Source organism: Hemitrygon akajei, chromosome 5 (genome assembly GCF_048418815.1).
Source record: "Hemitrygon akajei chromosome 5, sHemAka1.3, whole genome shotgun sequence".
In the NCBI taxonomy this organism is placed as follows: Eukaryota; Metazoa; Chordata; class Chondrichthyes; order Myliobatiformes; family Dasyatidae; genus Hemitrygon; species Hemitrygon akajei.
In genome coordinates, this window is record NC_133128.1 from 191,755,118 (window position 1) to 191,772,426 (window position 17,309).

General features: G+C 40.5%; 1 protein-coding gene across 1 annotated transcript in view; it reads right to left on the reverse strand.

Moving 5' to 3' along the window:
- Positions 1–17,309, reverse strand: part of ddx18 (DEAD (Asp-Glu-Ala-Asp) box polypeptide 18) — a 33,176-nt gene continuing 15,867 nt past the window's right edge. Inside the window, exons 9-14 of the mRNA XM_073047582.1 lie at positions 15,077–15,238; positions 12,741–12,893; positions 6,733–6,846; positions 6,054–6,110; positions 3,934–4,111; positions 1–2,492 (exon numbers count right to left, since the gene is read on the reverse strand). Of these exons, the coding sequence (XP_072903683.1) occupies positions 2,347–2,492; positions 3,934–4,111; positions 6,054–6,110; positions 6,733–6,846; positions 12,741–12,893; positions 15,077–15,238 (810 nt within the window). The 3' untranslated portion in view covers positions 1–2,346. The remainder of the gene's footprint in view (positions 2,493–3,933; positions 4,112–6,053; positions 6,111–6,732; positions 6,847–12,740; positions 12,894–15,076; positions 15,239–17,309) is intronic.

Consider the following 17,309-nt stretch of genomic DNA (forward strand, 5'->3'; position numbering starts at 1 on the left):
TCAATTCAAACATTTTTTTTATATATATCAAAATACCATGGAGCTGATCATTTGTTACAAATGATCTAAATGTTCACATTTAAATTATAATCTGACATCTCAAAACAAGTTATTGCAGTATAAGGATTGAGATAAATATATCAAATTAACTTCTATTTTTGCAATTATTGTAATGGCTGCTGTCAGTAAAATAGCAACTGTGTTGTTATCTCATCCCATATTGAACAATATCAACAGAGGTCATCATAATTGTTCCAAATGGCCAGAACAGCCAGGGTTGATCAAGCCTGTATTCCAGCAGCATTGGTCCACGTGTCATATCCCTTGATCCATAGCCATCTGGAGGCTTGCTCAGCAGCCTCTGTGACTGTTCTGATGGCTCTTCTCTTTGCAGTCCCTGCAATGCCAAGAAGTGGGTTCTGCAGAGCAAGCAGCCAGCAAAACCTCTCCATCCTAACTCTACTGGCTCACATCATGCCCTCAACCCATCTTTGCAACTGCTGTACCAGCCTTATTATGCTCAAATGCATCCTCAATCCAGCCTTCCCAAGGCACTGTCTGTTCTACTATAACCACCAGTTTCAAGGTTTCTGACAGAATGACCATGTCAGGCCAGTGATGATGATGTGATTAAGTTAGGGCATTTTAAGTGCTAGCCATGATCAATTTTCAGTTGCCAGTCAGATGCTGTGGTGAGCAAGCCTGTTGGTGATCTTGGATGAGGCTGGGGTTGGTCTCCCGCTTGGACAAAGGCTGTATTTTCTGAGTTGGTGGAGGTGCTTACTGTTGTTAATGGTCAGGGAGATACTATCTGCCAGTGCATTCAGTGCTTGGTCATGGTGCCAGTGACAGCAGCCTTCCCACAGGGCCTTTGGGCAGCTGCTGAGGGTGTTCCAGTGTTCTTCTGCCAAGGCAGAGACTACATAATTGTGCAAAAGGTTCGCTGGACTAAGGATGTCATACACAGCCTGGATTGTGTACTTGAGGTGCTCAGTTTTTGCCTGCCAGATGTTGGACCAGATCTTCTGCTTCAGTGCACCCTCACAACTTCCTTCAAGCTCTCTGCTGCACACTTCCTCAACAGCTGCTCGAACTTCTTCCTGGACCACCTGTCCCTACCCTGGGCCCTTCTGAAGCGAGATGAAGGAAAGCCACCCAACCTCACCTGACCAGACACCATTGTCCCTACCAAATCCCTATGCCTCAGATGTGACTCAGCCATCTCCACTGCACCCTAGGCCATCCACCTCCTGCCTGTCCTGACATCAATGCCTGCTATCAAGACTTTGTGGTCACTATAATTTCTGTATAGCAGCAATTCTCTTGTACAAGAAACCATAAACTCCTCATTCAGGCTACTGAAGGGAAGCTGCAGTTTATTCCTCTTCCTGTACAGAGGAAGACTGCTCAGGTTACATGGGCGACTCAGCCATCTTCAAAGGTAGCCACTACTTTTTTAATAGCCTCAGCTGCTGACATGGCTACCTCATATACCAGCATAGATCAGAGGTTTCAGGGGAGGATACCATACTGGTAGATCTACACCTCAAACTTGCCTGGTAGCCTGACTTGTCCACACTGGTGAGCCAGACTTCTACGTCTTCTGAGTGGCAGTCACATCTGAGGCTGTAGTCAAAGACCTTCCCCCAGGCCATTGACTGGTTTCTCAGAGATGGGCAGGATAACAATGTCCATCCAAGGAGAAACTGAACTTGTCCATGTCTGCCTTTAACACCAGACATCTGGATTTCTCAGGCTTAAAACTCACCCTTCCCACCCACTGCCTGATACATCCTAGGATGTGCTGGGACACACCAGAATGGCGAAAAAATATCTCGGGAAAATTTTTTTTAAAGTGTACATGCCCACTAAATGTCATCAAATTCTTTCAATTTACTTGTTTGTGGTGTCTGAGCAAATATGCAATAGTTACCTCAGTCTCAAGACAAGATAATTTTATATAACTCCATTACTTGTTCAGTAAGTCGCAAGGTTATTGAAGTCTCTTGTCCTGATAAACTGCACAACTGCAGATTAACTTTAGAAAGGGGAATGTGGTTATCTACAAAATATCAATGATACATTTATTATAAATTCAAAATACTTTTGAAGCTGTCACATGTTTAAAGATGAACTTTATCTTCAAATTAGATTAATTTAAACCATAACTTTTTATAAATGAGCACAATGTAAAAAAGATACAGCTTTACAAGAAAGTTTTGCAACAATGAGTCAACTTGATTTGCTATAGTTAAGAAAGTTACCAAGCCTGTTAGCCCAAGGCAGTTAACCTAGGGAAATCATACTTTATGTAGCTCATGAATTTTGCAGCTGTGATAAGGCCTTCTAACGAGAAAATTGTCTCACGTCTGCCCTGTTCCTGCCAACTTGCTTGAAGATTTTTGCTTTACGAACATTTTTGGACGTTTGATAACCAAATCCTCCACCACCACCTCTCTTCTTCAGTTTCATTCCTTTGCTGGCATTTATATCTGAAGGAAGTAGGTTAAGAAAATCAACTAAAATAAATCCATGCAATTTCAACACGGCAGGGTTGAATAGGAAGACTTTTTCCATCACTATTCCCAAACTAATGTCAAAATGTCTACCAGTAGAGGTGTACAGCAAAAGAAACCGCCAAATTAAATTAACTACTATGGAATTAAAATGACACCAAATTTAAATTTTACATATTTTCTTACAACACAGGATGGTAGTTAAGCATGAAATGTATTCCAGAACAATCCCATTCTCCCACATCTATTTTCTGTAATCTTTTCTCCCACATCCATTAATTCCATCATGCTTCTCTGACCACAACCTAGGCCTCATATGGAGGCAGTGATCATTAATGGAGAATGCGTGGAGCAGGTTAAGACCTACAAGTATCTGGGAGTACAGTTAGACGAGAAGCTAGACTGGACTGCCAACACAGATGCCTTGTGCAGGAAGGCACAGAGTCGACTGTACTTCCTTAGAAGGTTGGCGTCATTCAATGTCTGTAGTGAGATGCTGAAGATGTTCTATAGGTCAGTTGTGGAGAGCGCCCTCTTCTTCGTGGTGGCGTGTTGGGGAGGAAGCATTAAGAAGAGGGACGCCTCACGTCTTAATAAGCTGGTAAGGAAGGCGGGCTCTGTCGTGGGCAAAGTACTGGAGAGTTTAACATGGGTAGCTGAGCGAAGGGCGCTGAGTAGGCTACGGTCAATTATGGAAAACTCTGAACATCCTCTACATAGCACCATCCAGAGACAGAGAAGCAGTTTCAGCAATAGGTTACTATCGATGCAATGCTCCTCAGACAGGATGAAGAGGTCAATACTCCCCAATGCCATTAGGCTTTACAATTCAACCGCCAGGACTTAAGAACTTTTTAAAAGCTATTATTAATGCTTTTTGAGATAGTGATTTAGATGCATATCATATTTTTAACTGAGTTAAGTACTGTATGTAATTAGTTTTTGCTACAACAAGTGTATGGGACATTGGAAAAAAAGTTGAATTTCCCCATGGGGATGAATAAAGTATCTATCTATCTATTTATTAGGGGTTATTGACATTGGTCAGCCCAATACAATCTCAGGGAAAAGGTGCAAATTTTACAGAAAGCAGCAAGTCTGGGGCTGAAACTGGGTGGCTCGAGCACCAAGGCAGCAGTACCATGCTGGTGGTAGAGGTAGATACATTGGGTACGCTTAAAAGACTTTTAACTAGATAGACACATGGATAAAAGAAAAATGGAGGGCTATGTGAGAAGGAAGGGTTAGATTGATCTTACAGTAGGTTCAAATCTCAGCACATCATGGGCTGAAGGGCCTGTTCTGTTCTATGTACAATCTATAATACACAATCCATTGTGAAGTACTCTAGGAAATGCATTCTTAGAACTAGATTCATAAAGATGGCATAAGAATGTAATAATAGCAAAAAGGATACTGAGATCAACATATGGTGGTACTGTGAATCCAAATGACAAAGCCACTTTCGGTAAATCCAAGGTGCTGACACTGTAGATGTCCTTGAGAGAATGAGAATCATAGGCTCGGATGTAAGACTTGTAAGCTTCCTGTGCTGATTTGTGCAAATAGTAATTTTTTTCTATTAGTTTTTCAAGCTGGGAAAAAAAACAGAAAATGTTTAAATTCAAGGTGATGAAACAAAGTGACCAATTAGAGCAAAAAATTAATCTGTGTCCTAAGTGTTCATCATATGACCTACAGAAACTCTAAACTTTTGCACTGTCAGCTGTACGAAGAGTATCATAAAAACCGTGGTGAAGAGTAACTTGGCGTCAGTACCACATAACTGAAAACTGCTGACATGTTAAGTTGAATGGCTCCAGGCCACACTGACTGCAAGGACTCAAGACAGAACCTCAGAAACAACTTCTGAAGGGGAATTAAAGACCAGCAATAACCAGTAACTCAGAGTCGTGTTCACGTTCCAGCAATTCACGTAAAAAAATTCTAGCACATTAGTGGTTCAACTAATAGTGTCTGATAAAAAGTGGCCTTCCACTGAGTTCAAGTTGAATTGCCATTCACCCATACGTGAATACAGCCATAAGAAACAGCATTACTCTGGGACCAAGGTGCAAAACAAATACCAGAAGTCACACAGTCTGCAGTTGAACACAATACAGCTTGTCTTCTGTCAGGCTGGGAACACTTGGGGGTGGGGTGGGGCAGGGCAGGGGTGGCAGCACCAACTACAGCACTGACACCATGCCACACCACCTCCAATACTCCAGTGGAGTGTAAACAGGTGACACTGCGGCTTGAGGCTTTGAACTCGCTATGGCCATGGGCATGCAGCACTCTTGCCATCCATCTCTGCCATTTACCAATGAATCAGACTTGCAGCATTCATCACACCCGATATCCAACAGGGTCTTGCAATCACAAGAAAAGCAATTGAGACAAACACCCGCTGTTAGATTGCATACTGATGCTTGTTGCAGGCAGCAAGGGGGAGGGGGCAGAAATTCTAGCCCCTTCAGTTTCTCCACCAACGAGCAACTCACCGATGGGGTAGACCTGCAGTACTTTAAGTTCTTTATGTCCAGCAGGGTCTTGTGATCATAAAAAAAATAACAACTTTGGTTGACTCCGAGAAGATGCTGCATCTGAGCACAGCGCCATCTTTCTAATCATAAGCTGAATCCCAACAAAAGTATTTTCACAAATATACTATACACAAGTTTTACAACTTTACAATATGATCAACTGGATGCTACTTGTAAGACTCTATGGTTTACTCACAAGAGACTAGTGAAAATAATAATGATGACAACTTTAAATTCCTGGATTAAACTATAACTCTTGGCCTCATCATTACATGGCTAAAATCCCAAGTTCTACCATCTGTAAACTTAAGCTCATCCAAATCATTGCTGTTACTAAACTTATACAAAGTCTCCATTTTCCCAACTTGAACTATTGTTGGACACCAGTGAGCACTGCTGCTTCATCCACAACAGGCAGGATTTCTTGGTGGTCACTTATTTTAATTCCAATCCCTATTCCAACATGGCCTCTTCTATTGTCACAATGAGGCCACTCTCAGGTTGGAGGAGCAACACCTCATATTCCATTGGGGTAACCTCAGAACTGAGGGCCTGAACAGAAATTTCTCCAACTTTTGGTAATTTCTGTCCTCTTCCTCCTCCTATCATTTTCCATTCCCCACTTTCACTCCCTTCTTATTTCTTCTCTGCTCTTCAGTCTACATCTCCCTCTGGTACCCCTTCTCCTTTCCCCCACCCCACCATGGTCCAATCTCATCTCCTATCAGATCCTTACCTTTTTCCCCCAGCTTAATATACACCCCCAACCTTTCCCACAGCTGATACTCCTTTCCCTCCCCCACCCAGCTTCTTCTCCCTTTCTTTCCAGTCCTGATGGAAGCTCTCCACACAAAACGTCAACAGATTATTCCTCTCTGTAGGTGCTGCATGAGCCGAGTTCTCCTAGCATTTTGTGTTACTCCTGCCAAATTTGGTTAAAAACTCTTAAAAAAGCACCATTATACACATACTGCCACTGGTTTAATTTTACCTGGGACTGTATGTTTGTAATCTTGCTCCAAGAAAATTCAAATTCATTTAGAGGTACCTATGAAAATAAAATTTGGCATTGTGTAAATGAAATTTGTCCCATAACTTAAAAACCGAAAATTGCTGCCAATGTTTACCATAATGCAAACAAGTTCCCTGATACAACAACGATTACACTTCATACAGATTTCATAGAAATGGGTTCTTTCCATTACAAAACAATTTCGGGCAAGGTTTCCCAGCCTTTCTTATGCCATGGACTCCTACCATTACCCAAGGAGACAATGGACCCCAGATCAGGAACCCCTGATTTGAGTTATTCCTGGTGATTATAGACAAAGCAGAAACTACAATTTCAACCTTTGTTTTCCTCTAGTCACAATTTATAGAAACCAACAAAGTGAAACTGCTGTTTATAGGATTAAAAAAATTCTATTCAATATGATAGTGTCCCAATAATTGTTTTAAGTTTATTTTGCGGATTTACATGGACTCTCAGATTACATTCCCACTCAGCAGCCTGTCCCAGAATTGATACTATGTTAGAAGAGTTCAAAAATCATGTACAAAACGCATCATGCAAAAAATATAAGCTGAGGTTTAAAAGGTAAAGTCTTCTTGAAAAGTATAACATTTTAACTCAGTAATTGGATCTTGAACTGAAATGAAAAAATACTTACTCTGGCCTGCTTGAGATAACGAAGAAAACCCAACTCTTCTGATCTCAGGATAAGTAAGGCATGTCCTTGGCCATTAAGTCCTCGTGCCGTCCTACCAACACGATGGATATATTCCTGATAAAATGACATCGCACATAACTTAGCCGAGTTTAAACTTTCCCAAATCTAACTGATAGATTTTTTAAAACTCATTTTCAGGATCTGGGCATCACTGAAACGCCAGCATTTATTGCTAATCTTTAATTGCTTTTGTGGAGTGGAATCAAACTGCGTTCCTGACCCATAGCAATTCTCCGAGTGAAGATACTCCCACAGTGTTGCAGGATTTAGATCCAGCAATGACAGTTTCTATGTCAGGATGGTATGATACTTGGAGAGAAACCTATAAGAGGTAGTGCTCCCATCCATATACAGCTCATCCTTGGTGGTAGAAAACATAGAAAACCAACAGCACAATACAGGCCCTTCTGCCCATGATGCTGTGCCAAACATGTACTTATTTTAGAAATTCCCTGGAGTTACCCATAGCTCTCTATTTTTCTAAGCTCCAGGTACCCATCTACGAGTCTCTTAAAAGACCCTATTATATACACCTCCACCACTGTCACTGGCAGCCCATTCTACACCCTCACTACTCTCTGTGAAAAAAAATTTGCCCCTGACATCTCCTCTGTACCTACTTCCAAGCACCTTAAAAATGTGCACTCTCATGTTAGCCACTTCAGACCCGGGAAAAATCCTCTGGCTATCCACATGATCAATGTCTCTCATCATCTTATACACCTCTATCAGGTCACCTCTCATCCTCCTTCGCTCCAAGGAGAAAAGGCCAAGTTCACTCAACCTATTCCTGTAAGGCATGTTCCCCAATTCAGGAAACATCCTTGTAAATCTCCTCTGCATTACCTCTCGGCTCTTGAATTCAGTCCCACGGTTGATGAAAGCTAATGCACCATATGCCTTCTTATCCACAGAGTCAACCTGCGCAGCAGCTTTGTGTGTTCTATGGACATGGACCTCAAAATCCTCTGATCCTCCATGCTGCCAAGAATCTTACCATTAATACTATATTCTGCCATCATATTTGACCAACCAAAATGAACCACCTCACACTTATCTGGGTTTAACTCCATCTTCCACTTCTCAGCCCATTTTTGCATTCTATCGATGTTCCGCTGTATCCTCTGACAGCCCTCCACACAATCCACAACACCTCCAATCTTTGTGTCATCAACAAATTTACTAACTCTTCCCTCCACTTCCTCATCCAGGTCATTTATAAAAATCACGAAGGGAAGGGGTCCCAGAACAGATCCCTGAGGCACACCAGTGGTCACCAACTTCCAGCAGAATATGACCCATCTACAACCTCACTTTGTCTTCTGTGGGTAAGCCAGTTCTGGATCCACAAAGCAAGGTCCCTTTGGATCCCATGCCTCCTTACTTTCTCAATAAGCCTTGCATGGGGTACCTTATCAAATGCCTTGCTGAAATCCATATACACTACATCTACTTGCTTTACTTTCATCAATGTGTTTATTCACATCCTCAAAAAATTCAATCAGGCTCATAAGGCACGACCTGCCTTTGACAAAGCCACGCTGACTATTCCTAATCATATTATGCCTCTCCAAATGTTCATAAACCCTGCCTCTCAGAATCTTCTCCTTCAAATTACCAACCATTGAGTTAAGACTCACTGGTCTATAATTTCCTGGGCTATCTCTATTCCCTTTCTTGAATAAGGGAACACCATCTGCAACCCTTAAATCCTCCAGATCCTCTCCCGTCCCCATTGATGACACAAAGATCATCGCCAGAGGATCAGCTATCTCCTCCCTCAGTAGCTTGGGGTATATCAGGTCTGGTCCCAGTGACTTACCCAACTTGAATCTTTCCAAAAGCTCCAGCACATCCTCTTTCTTAATGTCTATATGCTCAAGCTTTTCAGTCCGTTGTAGGTCGTCCTTACAATTGCCAAGCACCTTTGCCGTAGTGAATACCGAAGCAAAATATTCATTAAGACTCTCCGCTAACTCCTCCAGTTCCATACACACTTTTCCACTGTCACACTTGATTGGTCCTATTTTCTCACGTCTTACCCTCTTGCTCTTGACATACTTGTAGAATGCCTTGGGGTTTTCCTTAATCCTGCTTGCCATGGCCTTCTCATTTTTCCTTCTGGCTCTCCTAATTTAATTCTTAACTTCCTTCCTGCTAGCCTTATAACCTTCAAGATCTCTATCATTACCTAGTTTTCCGAGCCTTGTGCAAGCTTTTCTTTCCTTCTTGACTAGATTATTAATAGACTTTGTACACCATGGTTCCTGTACCCTACCATCCTTTCCCTGTCTCAATGGAACATACCTATGCAGAACAACACAAATATCCCCTGAACGTTTGCCACGTTTCTGCCATAAATTTCCCTGAGAACATATGTCCCCAATTTATACTTCCAAGTTCCTGCCTGATAGCTTCGTATTTCCCCTTACTCCAGTTAAACGCTTTCCTAACTTGAGCACAGGCAGTAATCCCAAGATTACTACCTTTGAGGTCCTGCCTCGATCAAACCGCTGAAGAAAAAACCCTCTTCTTTTAAATCCTTCCTGCCGGTCAAACTCGCCGACGTCCACGCACTTGTGCAGTCGTGCCTCAAGGTCATGGATTTTGGAGATGCTGTTAGACTAGCCTGGGCAATAAAATGCAGTTCTTTTTATTGATGGTACACACTGGAGGGAAAACTTATTTAAGATGGTTTATGGGGTGTCCAACCAAGCTGTATGATGTAGGTCTTCTTAGAATATTCCATTGCACTCTCAACGTTTGCCTTGCAGATAGTGAAAGGGCTTTAACAAGTTAGAAGGTGAGTTGCTTAGTTCATACCTTTGATCTGTTCTCATAGTCATAGTATTAATTAAAGTCTAATATTGTTAACAATATACTCTGATATTAACTTTATGGTTGGCAAAAAAAAGTTGGATAACTCACAACAAATAAATGGGGCTTTTAGACACAGCCAGGCAAGTTTGGGACATACACTGTGGACCAAAGGGATTGTTTCTGTGCTGAACTGTTTTATTTCCTGTCCTCCTTCATGTAATAACTTCTTTTGCTCATTTTGCAGTTTTAGACTTTAGCTCAATAATCCATTTGATAAGAGAACTCTACCTGGGTCGCACAATTTAATACAATTTGTTTTTAATCAAACCAACCAAAAATAACCAGTCTCCTTCTCCCCAGGAGAAAAGTCCTAGCTTATATCATCTCAATTTACAGATTGCCCTCCATTCTGGGCAACATTCCTGTGAACCTTTTCATGATCCTCTCTAGTATTCTCATGGTGGCATAGCAGTTGGTACAATTCTGTACAGTACAGTCAACTAGGGTTGCATATAAGGAGTTTCTATGTTCTCCCCGTGACCACGTTGGTTTCCACCCACAGTTCAAAAACATACTGGTTGGTAGGCCAATTGGTCATTGTAAGTTGCCCCATAATCAGGTTCAGAATAAATCAGTGGGCAGCTTGGCTCGAAGGGCCGATTCCAACTGTATCTCAATAAATTAAAATTATATTTATCTTTCCTGTAACACAGTGAGCAGAACTGTACACAATACTCCACATACAGCCAAGCCAAATTTAATATGAAGCCCCCCACTCTTTACTCAATACCTAGGCCACTGAAGACAAGAATATCAAACTTCCTTCACTACTGCCTAACTATGTTGTTGCTTTCAGGGAATTAGGTCTCTGTTCAATAGCCTTCCATTGGGTCCAGCAGTTCAGTATGCATGTACCAGCCTGTTCCAACTTCCCAAAATATCCCACTTTGCATTTACCTGAATTAAATTCCAGTGCCTAGTCGCTTACCCATTTTTCCAGTTAATCACTTGCTGCACTATTCACCATACCAGAGAAAAGGAAAACTCCAAATGAAAAGTATATTTTTAATTTAATAAAAAAGGATACAACTGGTAAACATAGATGACTGTTGACACTGGAGCATGCCATGTTTTTCAGATACAATTAGACAGATTCTATAGATTAAATTATTTCAAAGTTGGGAAGAAAATACCAGATTAATAGCAGGAATGAGTCATTGGGCATTGAAATTTAAATAGCTAACATTGATGCCCTCATGTTTTTTCTTTACACACCAGGTAAAAGTATATTTGTTATGTATATAAACCATCCTCCTCTTTAAATTAGTTTAACATCGCTAAATGTTTCAGGAGAGGATAACCAAACAAAATGTGACAAATCTTCCAAAGAAGAGATTATGACAACAAAAAGCATGATGAAGGAAACAAGTTTAAGCCCGAGTACAAAAATGAAGGGTTTAGGAAGGAACTGCAGAAAGTTATCAACATCACATTCAGTGAATTTACTGATGTTGAAAAGAAGCAAAATGTTCAAACTAAAGTGCAAGATTACAGCTGGAGTAGGTTAAAGATCGTAAGACCATGAGATACAGGAGCAGAATTAGGCCAATGAGTCTGCTCTGCCATTTCATCATGGCTGATTCATTTTTCTCTCAGCCCCAATCTCCTGTCTTCTCCCGATATCCCTTCATTACCCTGACCAATCAATAATCCATCAACTTCTGTCTTAAATATACCCAATTGCTTGGTCTCTACAGCTGCCTGTAGCAGCTAATTCCACAGATTCACCACTCCCTGGCTAAAGAAATTCCTTATCTCCATTCTAAAAGGATGCTCCTCTATTCTGAGACTGTGCTCTCTGGTCTCTGACTCCCTAGCCTCAGAAATACCCTCTCCACATCCAATCAGTTGAAGCCTTTCACCATTCGATAGGTTTAAACAAATAGGGACTGGTTCGGTTATCAAATTATTTGAAGACATGCATGAGAATGTGGTTCATTCTTGAATACATTCCCTAACAAAAACATCCATCACTGTGACAGAGAATTTCAAATAAACATTTGGCACCCTCTTAGAAACAAATTTCTCAGTATATTTTGGGATAACATGTTATCCCAAGACTACGTTCACTAGATTCTGGCTCCAGCTAGAGGAAACAAGCTATTCTGTCAACCGCCACTCCTCAGAATCATGTCACTGTGACATCATCTCCAATTTTGGTAGATTCCAGTGAATACAGATCAATTTTTGGCGATCTCTCTTCAGCCAACAAACCCTGAATGAAGCCTATATTGGACTCCACAAAAGTTGGGCATAACATCCGACTCTCCGAACTTGATTCTAACAAATAAACTCTATTATATTCTCAGCAAGATCTTTGTTCTCCAGTCTCAAAATACTTTGCTATTTGTCATCTTAATTGCTTGCTTTAGTGTACAAACTTCAATATATTTTCCCACTATTTGAAAAATATTTATTCTATTGATACTCTCAAATTCCAGTCTCACATTTGCTCATTATAATACACCTAAACCTTCATGTGCGGTGAGGTGGAGATACATAACTACCAAAGGAGAAGTAAGGTGCTCCTTCCCTCCACTAGCCTGTAGGTCACCCCTGGGCAAGGGGTAGCACCTGCTCAGTCCCCCCCCCCCCCCCCCCCACCGCATTCTGGGTCATGTGAAACCATGGGTGGTTTTATGAGCGGCTGGTGCATATCACAAATGCTGGTTATGTGACTAATAACACAAAGCAGATGACCACTGAAGAGTATTGATAATGGCTGGGGTCACCTGTTTAGTAAAGTCACTGCCCTAAAGGCAATGGCAAACCATTTCTCTAGAACAATTTGCCAAGAACAATCATGGTTACAGAAAGACCATGTTCGCCCACGTCATAAGACACAGCACCTGGAAAGCTCAGGATCATCTATGCCATACGACACAGCACATAACAACAATGAAACCTTCACGAATACTTGTTCAATCTATCTTCATTCATTTGTAGTTACTTTCCAGCCACCTATAATTTCACTTTCTATACTCACTCAGCCATCTGGACTAATGAATAAACCAAAAGGGACAGCCTGTAATAAAAGTCTTTTTTTATATAAATGTGGAACATCATACCTTTGGATCATCAGGAGGGTCATACTGTATAATCCAGTCAACTTCAGGAATATCTAAGCCTCTGGCAGCGACATCTGTGCAGAGCAATATTCCATCATTTGCATTACAGAACTGGAAGAAGGTGGATGTACGTTTTGTCTGCTTTTGTTTGCCCTAAAAATATTGGAAGAAGAAAAAATGATTTACATTTAGTTACAATTTTATTGAAAATTGAATTTCAAAACACTTATTAACCAGTGTTGCATGGTATTTGAACCCATAAAATGAATAGACACTTTGGTGCTGTGCCTAGAGTGTTATAAAGCAGGGGGTGATTTTGCAGAAAAATGGCAGATGCAGATTGTTAAAACCGCCAAAACTGATGGCAACTTGGGAGTTAATGTGCACATGTTCCAAGAAATCAGCAATCTGCTGAGATTCTACACTTAATAGGGAATGATTTGACTAATTGTCTAGCAATTGTAAACGAGATTCTGCAGATGCTGGAAATTGTGAGCAATACACACAAAATACTGGAGGAACTTACATGTCAGGCAGAATCTATGAAGGGAAATAATCAAGACCTGCCTGACCTGCTGCCCTCCTCCAGCATTTTCTGTGTTGTCTTCCAATTGTGATGCAATTGTTCTGGATTTTTATCTGAATGGCTGAGAAAGCATCAATAAGAATAATAAAATACATAACTGGAAATTTACAAAAATCTTTTCAAAACTTTTTTAAAAATTTAAAGAATTTAACTAGCCATTAATTTTTTTTAAATATTACCCTGCTTAGATTTTATATATTTATGAATGTACTTGCAAATGTTAAAATTACAAATGTTTTTAAGAGATTCACCTATGATCATACTGGCAGTCCAAGCCCGTGATTTCTTTTTCCCCTTCAATTGACCTGGATGAAATTGTAAATGGTTGGGCTTGTAGATGATACAAAGGTTGGTGATGTTGTGGATTGCACTGAAGACTGCCAAAAGATAAGGCAGAATATGAATCAGTTGCAAATTGGCAGAGAAATCGCAGATGGAGCTTATCTGCCTGAATTTGAAATGTCGCACTTCAGGATTTCAAATGAACACTTCAAATTCAGGCAGATAAACTCCATCTGCGATTTCTCTGCCAATTTGCAACTGATTCATATTCTGCCTTATCTTCTGGCAGTCTTCAATGCAATCCACAGCATCACCAATCTTTGTATCATCTACAAGCCCAACCATTGTCAGGGACAATATACTGTTAACGACAAGACCCTTGACAATGTTGATGTGCAGAGGTTTCTTGGCATCCAAATCTGTATCTTCCTTAAAGTAGCTATGCAGGTCGATAAGGTGGTAAAGGAAGGTGTAAGGTATTAGTCAAGGAATTGAGTTCAAGAGTCAGGCAATTACAGTGCAGTTTTATAAATTTCTAGTTAGGCTGCATCTGGAGTAGTTCATTCAATTCTGATTGCCACATTATAGGAAGGGTGTGGAAGCTTTGGAGAGGATGCAAAGAGGTTTACCAAGATGCTGCCTGGATTAGAGCACGTGCTGCAAGGTGAGGTTGGTCAGACTTGGATTGATTAATCTGGAGCGGTGGAGGCTGAGGGGAGATCTGAGAGGTATAGACAGCCTATATCGTTACTTCTAGGGTTGAAATCACTAATACTAGAAGCTGTGCATTTAAGGTAAGAGGGACTGGGTTCAAAGGAAATGTGTAGGACAAGGTTTTTTTCTCAGAGTTGTAGTTGCCTGGGAATGTACTGTCAGTGGAGGAATGTAAAGGCAAATACAAAAGAGGCTCCCAGATATGCACGTGAATGTGCAAGAAATGGAAGCATATGGATATTGTGTAAGAAGAAAGCATTAGTTTACATGGGCATTTGATTACTAATTTAATTACTCTGGCACAACATCAAGAGAAGGCCTGTTCCTATGCTGTGTTGTTCCATGATTAGTTCTGGCTGATTCATCCGATGCCCATTTTACACTTTACTATCTTATTATGCATAGGAAGTATCACTGAATGTTACTGGTGAATTAACATGTACAAAAAAATTACTATCATTGAAGTGCAGAAATTTGAGGCTTCCGTATAACACCTGGGCCACTTAACACTTTAGTGTGCCCTAAAGATGTGACAGACATTTTAGAAATGTTAAACGATTTTTATGAAAAAGGGAACACAGATACTGCCTGACCTGCTAATTTCCAGTATATATATGTTTTTAAATAAGGTTCACATGGGTGTGCCAAGAATACACTTGTTAAAATTTCTGTTTGAAACCTGCCTAATCCTCAAGGATCACATGTAAACTACTGTCAGATGAATGGATTGTCAAAGTCAGCAACTAATACTTACATGGATTGCCATTACAGGTAGGTCAATGTAATTCAGTAGCTCATAGTGATACTTCACAGACATGCACGACGAGAAGAAAACCATGACCTTCTTCTTACGATTCTTCTTTAGAAACGTGAAGAGCAAAAGGAATCTTTTCTCAGATGGGCAAACCACATACCCCTAAAGATGAAGATAAATCAATCTGTGCATAATTAATCACCTTACTTCAAATCTTACTTCTTACTTATGGTCTAAATGTGCATTCTTTTACAGGTTACAACAAGAGAAAACCTGTAGATGCTGGAAATCCAAACAACACGCACAAAATACTGGAGGAACTCACCAGGCTAGGAAGCACCTATGGAAAAAAAGTTTAGTTGACGTTTTGGCCCTAAACATTGATTGTATTTTTTTTTCCATAGATGCTGCCTGGCCTGCTGAGTTCCTCTAGCATTTTGTGAGTGTTTCTCTTACAGGTCAAATTTTGTATTTTTGTTTTCCCTTAGATTTTATTAAAAGTCTAATATGAACCAACCGTAGGATTCTAAATATACATAAACAATGAATAACTTTCTTTTTTGAGAACTTCCTGAACCTTTGGAGGAAGAAATTGTTTCACATTACAATATTTGATAGAGAATTAGAATTAGAAAATAGAAGCAGAAGTAATCTGAATACAACTTTAACATGGGCAAACCTCTTGAAAATGAAAAAACATGATATAAACAAATTAATCAGTGAGGGAAAATGTGTTGACACAAAAAATGCACAATACAGCTTTAGTTTTATTTTTGCATACATTAACCTTGTCCATTATCACATATACAGTGGCATGCAAAAGTTTGGGCACCCCTGGTCAAAATTTTTGTTATTGTGAATAGCTATGCGAGTAAAAGATGACCTGATTTCCAAAAGGAATAAAGTTAAAGATGCCACATTTCTTTAATATTTTAAGCAAGATTACTTTTTTATTTCCATCTTTTACAGTTTCAAAATAACAAAAAAGGAAACGGGCCTGAAACAAAAGTTTCGGCACCCTGCGTGGTCAGTACTTAGTAACACCCCCTTTGGCAAGTATCAGAGCTTGTAAATGCTTTCTGTAGCCAGCTAAGAGTCCTTCAATTCTTGTTTGGTGGATTTTCACCCATTCTCCCTTGCAAAAGGCTTCTAGTTCTGTGAGATTCTTGGGCCGTCTTGCATGCACTGCTCTTTTGAGGTCTATCCACAGATTTTCAACAATGTTTAGGTTGGGGGACTGTGAGAGTCATAGCAAAACCTTCAGCCTGCACCTCTTGAGGTTGTCCATTGTGGATTTTGAGGTGTGTTTAGGATCATTATCTTGTTGTAGAAGCCATCCTCTTTTCATCTTCAGTGTTTTTTTTTACAGACGGTGTGATGTTTGCTTCCAGAATTTGCTGGTATTGAATTTAATTTATTCTTCCCTCTACCACTGAAATGTTCCTCATGCCACTGGCTGCAACACAAGCCCAAAGCATGATCGACCCATCCCCATGCTTAACAGTTGGAGAGGTGTTCTTTTCATGAAATTCTGCACCCTTTTTTCTCCAAACATACCTTTGCTCATTGCGGCCAGTAAGTTCTATTTTAACTTCATCAGTCCACAGGACTTGTTTCCAAAATGCATCAGGCTTGTTTAGATGTTCCTTTGCAAACCTCTGACGCTGAATTTTGTGGTGAGGATGCAGGAAAGGTGATGACTCTTCCATGAAGGTCACGTTTGTACAGGCGTCACTACACAGTACAACAGAGCACTGCCACTCCTGAGTCTGCTAAATCTTCCTGAAGGTCTTTTGCAGTGAAACGGGGGTTTTGATTTGCCTTTCTAGCAATCCTACGAGCGATTCTCTCGGAAAGTTTTCTTGGTCTTCCAGACCTCAACTTGACCTCCACCATTCCTGAATTGCATTACGAACTGAAGAAACAGCTACCTGAAAACACTTTGCTATCTTCTTATAGCCTTCTCCTGCTTTGTGGGCATCATTTATTTTAATTTTCAGAGTGCTAGGCAGCTGCTTAAAGGAGCCCATGGCTGCTGATTGTTGGGACAAGGTTTGAGGAGTCAGAGTATTTATAAAGCTTTGCGATTTACATCACCTGGCCTTTCCTAACAATGACTGTGAATAAGCCATAGGCCTAACAAGCTAATTAAGGTCTGAGACCTTGGTAAAAGTTATCCAAGAGCTCAAATCTCTTGCGGTGCCCAAACTTTTGCATGGAGCTCCTTTCCATG